The 5192-nt window shown below is 41.2% G+C and overlaps 1 protein-coding gene across 2 annotated transcripts in view; it reads left to right on the top strand.

Moving 5' to 3' along the window:
- arap2 (ArfGAP with RhoGAP domain, ankyrin repeat and PH domain 2) overlaps positions 1–5192 on the top strand; it is a 123569-nt gene that overhangs the window by 39459 nt on the left and 78918 nt on the right. For both annotated transcript variants that reach the window (XM_032544568.1, XM_032544569.1), the window contains exon 10: positions 975–1081. In XM_032544568.1, coding sequence (XP_032400459.1) covers positions 975–1081 — 107 coding nt within the window. The remainder of the gene's footprint in view (positions 1–974; positions 1082–5192) is intronic.

The following is a 5192-nucleotide window of genomic DNA, read 5'->3' as shown; positions in this document are numbered from 1 at the left end:
ACACACACACACACACACACACACACACACACACACACATCACACACACACATCACACACAGACTTGGCTTGTGCGTCATTGGTGTGAAGGAGAACAAAACGATGGCTGTTGTTGGTCTGTCACAAACTATTTTCTGTTGCTCGTATAGCTCTATGTCCTGTGCTATTTCCTGAAACACACAGCAGTTAAGTGGAAAACGGGGCAGGAGAGACAGAGGATGTCTCTGCCGTGATCGTGCGTCCTCTTTAGTGTTTGCTAGTTTTCATCAGACCATTGACATTCAAGTCCAATGTGAGAAACTTTAATGAGGCAACCTGTTGATCCCACCTTGTAAGGAAGGGTCTCTAATTTGACCAAAACGCGCCCTGAGGTGGTATCTAGTGAAGGACCCTAACATTTGCAGGGCCCTTTGAGAATACATTTTGTCTTATCTAGGTGCTTTGAATAGCTTTTAGATTTATTTTGAACATTCACTTACTTTCTGGCTTCATGACAATGGAAAAAGTATTCTTCTACATCTACTTCCTCAAGCGCCTCTTGCAGGTTCGCAAGGTGTTTCAAGACCAGCTAGAATACATTCAGGTCTGGGGTCTCCTTCCAGTTGTCTGGAATATCTCCACAGGGAAGGATTCACACACAGAGGAATAGTGTAACATTTTTGGTAAATTCGCATATTTGCTTTCAATGTGGATACCACTTATCTCTGAGTGGCAAGTAGGAAGCTGCAGCCAGCAGCTGGTTAGGTTATGAAAGGGATAAGCTAATCTATCATATACGGGGGGATCACGTAAGGCTTGTGTCATGTGGACACGGCAACAGTTTTGTTGTCATCAATTAGAATTAGTCATGGGAGCGACAGAAACTACACACTTTCGCTTTAAGGGCTGTGGTAATGAGAAAAAAACAAGGCCATTAGTTGTTGATTGATTAATAATAAATCTATGGATCTCCATCTCTCTTTGTGTTTTTCCAGGATTATAAAGCGGGCCTGGCTATTGCTGAAGTGGAACTGACTGCTGCCAACATTAGAGACGTGGACCGCAGGGGCTTCGAAATCAACACACCCTTCAAGAACTTTTGGTATGTCTGGTCTTATATGTGTGATGTGTGTATGTGCATGCTTGGGAGTGTGTGTGTGTGTTAAGTGAAGGAATCTGTCCTTGAACACAGACCCCTCAGACTGTAGTATACCTCTTACTGGGCGCAGCAGCAGGATGCCAAGACTTCACTCAAATGAATTCCTTAAACAAATCTCCCATCATTTCATTTGAACCAATCTGTATAGTTTAGGAAATGCCCTTCACATACACCTAGCTTCTTGCTATACTGAATTATAGTCTTAATAACCATATTTTATAAAGCATCCATCGATCCTTAAAGGCGAGGGCAAGCATTTTGGTAATTTGCTCTTATACATGTGAGGCTTTAAGAGTGTTCTAATGCAATAGGAGTTGTGGTGAAAGAATACATACATTCCTATCAAAGTTGGCCTATGTTAATGTTGGCCAAGCCAAAACCATAGCTTTGTCTTATTACCTGGATAGTCAGAGAATTCATTCAAACCAGAATGTTTTCAATGCTTTAAACAACTTCTGATTGATCAGGGAAATGTTTGTCATCAATTCACAATCAACCATCAACAGATCAATTGTAATTGTAGTTCATGATTTCTTCATGCTATCAGAAAACCCTGTGGTTGGTCCATTTAGTTTTCACACCCCACACAAACTGCACTCAAGCCGGCTTTGAAGCCGACTGAGATGCATCTTTTCAGGCAGCCTCGTCGGTATCTTAAGGGTTACCTCACACCAGAGATGGGAAAAGTACTCACTTTCCGTACTTAAGTAGAAGTACAGATACTTGTGTTAAAAAATACTCTGGTAAAAGTCAAAGTACTGATTAAACTTCTTTACTCAAGTAAAAGTAACAAAGTACAGGCTTGGAAATTTACTTAAAGTATAAAAGTAAAAGTAGCCTTAGAATGACAACAATATTTTTTGCAAAGCTACCTGGACCACACACATGTTATTAGAGCACGCTGAGGAACTTCAGTGGACATGGAGGGTACGTCTTTTATGGAAAGGATAATTAAATGGAGTGCTGCCAATAGGCCTAAAACATAACATATATGATATTATTATGACAGACCAGGGACTCGGTTAATAAGATTCTGACTCATTAGCAAGATATGAATTCAGTTGTTATCGTAAGAATTCAAGATCCAGTTTCTATTTTTATCTCCCCCCTAACATGTAAATGAATCTACAGTATGTGCGTGTGCTCAAATAGGCTTCTGGAAGAAAATAAGGATTAAATATGAATAAACAAACTGACATTAATGAGGAAGTTCCCCAACATTGGCCAGGAGTCTTTCTTGATGCCTACGTTTACATCTTTCAGATAAGGTCGAGGATGATGGGAATGATTGCTGCTTGTCTGCCCTTTTTTCTTCATTTCAATCTGTTGCCATCCATACTACTATGTGCTAACGTTAGCGCCATCCATACTACTATGTGCTAACGTTAGCGCCATCCATACTACCATGTGCTAACGTTAGCGCCATCAAGCCTCAATGATTTACTGTGAATGAATGCTGAATCTGTTGAGTTATCTTAGTCGTGCGTCAAATGCAACGTACAGTAGATATATTCCCATCCATTTAGATTGAATATGGTATTGATGACATAAACAATAATAACAAAAACTCCAGTGAAATGATGTGAAAGTTGAGGACTAGATTAGGACTGGAAAGCTGATTCTGGTGTCCAACTTGGCCCCAGGTGTATCTGTTAAAACAGACGGAGACAACTTCTCTCTAGCTAAGGTTCCATCCACTTGTCAATTGAATTACAGAATCTGAAGTTTGGTAAAAAAAAAAAAAAAAAAACCATGCGAATAGAGCTGGTGAAAGTGTTGATGCTTCATGAAGACCAACGTGTAACCAGCTAACATGTGAAGACCACACCCAAACCACGAGCTAACAGGTGAAGAGCACACCAACCCACTAGCTAACTACTTTAAATGTGCAAGAACTATAGTCCGAACAGGTTAAGTGAACTGACAACATGAGTTATACAACTTACAGTTCTCAAGACTCACACGCACAATCTCAGCTGGTATCCTCGGACAGCTTGTCTCTTTTTCTTTTCTCTCACTTTTTTCTCCGTGTGGCGCGCGCACCCGCTCGCGGTGTGTGGCGCGTGTCCGCGCTATTCTCCGATAAGCGACCATTGTACAAAACTAAAGTAACGAGCCAATTTTGTAAAATGTAAGGAGTAGAAAGTACCGATATTTGTGTTAAAATGTAAGGGTAGAAGTAAAAAGTCGCCACAAAAATAAGTAGTAAAGTAAAGTAAAAATATCCAGCAAACAATCTTAACTTGGTACAGTAACGAAGTATTTGTACTCCGTTACTTCCCATCTCTGCCTCACACCTAACCTGCTTGGCTCGGTTTAGGCGGGTGTGAAAGCAATCTGCCGAGCTGTGGCGCTGACCAAACCGCCAGACCAAGCTTTTTCTACTTGTTCTTAACTATCTGCGGCATATTAGCTATGTTTGCAGTTTTTTGTTGTTTTAATTTTTCAATTAAAGCTATAGTTTGTTTCATAATGTTCCTTTTTTCCACCTTGGTTCAGTTTCTTCTCACACAGAAAAGAGTTCAAGGTAACTGGTTAGTGCCTGGGCCTGAGCAAGAAAGCAAACACAGGTCTTCCTGCGGTTGTTTTGGCCCACACCAGAATACGATTGCTGCGTTCAGGTCTGCCCGGACAAATTGTAGCAGGGGGAAATACCAACCTTAGTCCAATTCAACAGGACTTAACAAAGCTAGCAAACAATCACTTATGCCTATGCATAATCTGCTTTTTCTTTTTGAGGTTTTAGAGTTGGTATTCACCGCGTCAGTCCATGCAACACTCATGATGCAGGGTCACCCAAACAGTTATCTAAACTGTTCAACCAGCGAGTTACCCGGCAGTCCATCTGTACTTAATGTGTACAGCTCTTGGTTCTTTTGTAAAGTGCAATAAAGTCTGCAGGAAAATTAAACTAACAAGGACTAAAAAGCAACAATGTAACATTTCTTTCCCTGGTCCAGGCTACCTAACTGAACTGCAGGTGTGAATGTGAGCTTAATGTCACAAACAAAAATGAAAGTTCCTAATACCCGGGGCGACCTGCAGCTCACCCAGTGGCGTGTGCGCTCCATGTGGGCTGGGTCCTTGGCGGCGGCCCGGGTTCGGATCCAACCTGTGGCCCTTTACTGCATGTCGTCCCTTCTCTCTCTCCCCCTTTCCTCTCTATCTGCACTGTCTAATAATATTGAGGTAAAAAAGCACTAAAAAGAAAATAAATCAAATAATCTTTAAAATTAAAGTTACTAATACACTTAGTTATTTTGAATTATTCAGTGGGATTTATACACTTCTGGCCTGTATGTTTTCCTTTGAGATTTAAGTTGTGAAAGTAATGAAATGAGCAGGCATCGTCACAAAGTTAAGACTCTAATGAGACAAAGAAAGTCTTCTCATAAGTTTGTATTGACTGGATTTCACAGCACGCTGTGTTCTCATGTCAAATCTCTTATTGTTAACCACCGCACGCATCACAGACTTTTTGGTCACTGCAGTAAACGTGCTACATAAAAACAGGGTCCTGTACAAAAATCACTAATTTTTGATCCAGAGATCTTTTTTAGGAAGTCTCCGCTTGGAGCTTCAGGCAGGTATCTCTGCCTCTGTAGGGCACTAAGCCTTTCAGGTGACTCTAGTCCCTGAGGGCCTAAAATCAATGAGCGCACTGCTTGTTTGTGCTGTAATGGCCCATTTAGAATACAACCGTCACAGCTGCCTGGACAAAGCATGGCTTGTTTGTTTGCGTGCACTTGTTCACTATTTTTTCTATTTTTTTTACCACTTTCTTTTTTGCCAGTTGCCTTGTGTAAAGATTTCTTTTCCCCCTCATTCCTCTACGTGTCTGTTGTATGTCCGATCGATCTGTTTGTGTCAGCTCCCTTAATGGTCCCATCGTTTGGCAGCTTCGTTAATACTCTGGACGTAATTGCCATTTTGTGCGGAACAAAAAAAGAGGTGGAATTAAAATGAGCTCAGGTCTCCTGAATTGTTTTGATGAGGTGATTGCTGAAAGTGTGTGTGTGTGTGTGTGTGTGTGTGTGTGTGTGTGTGTGTGTGT

The sequence above is a fragment of the Etheostoma spectabile genome, chromosome 19, assembly GCF_008692095.1.
Source record: "Etheostoma spectabile isolate EspeVRDwgs_2016 chromosome 19, UIUC_Espe_1.0, whole genome shotgun sequence".
NCBI lineage: Eukaryota > Metazoa > Chordata > Actinopteri > Perciformes > Percidae > Etheostoma > Etheostoma spectabile.
The sequence above is the reverse complement of the archived record's forward strand: the minus strand, read 5'-3'. Positions and strand labels throughout refer to the sequence as shown.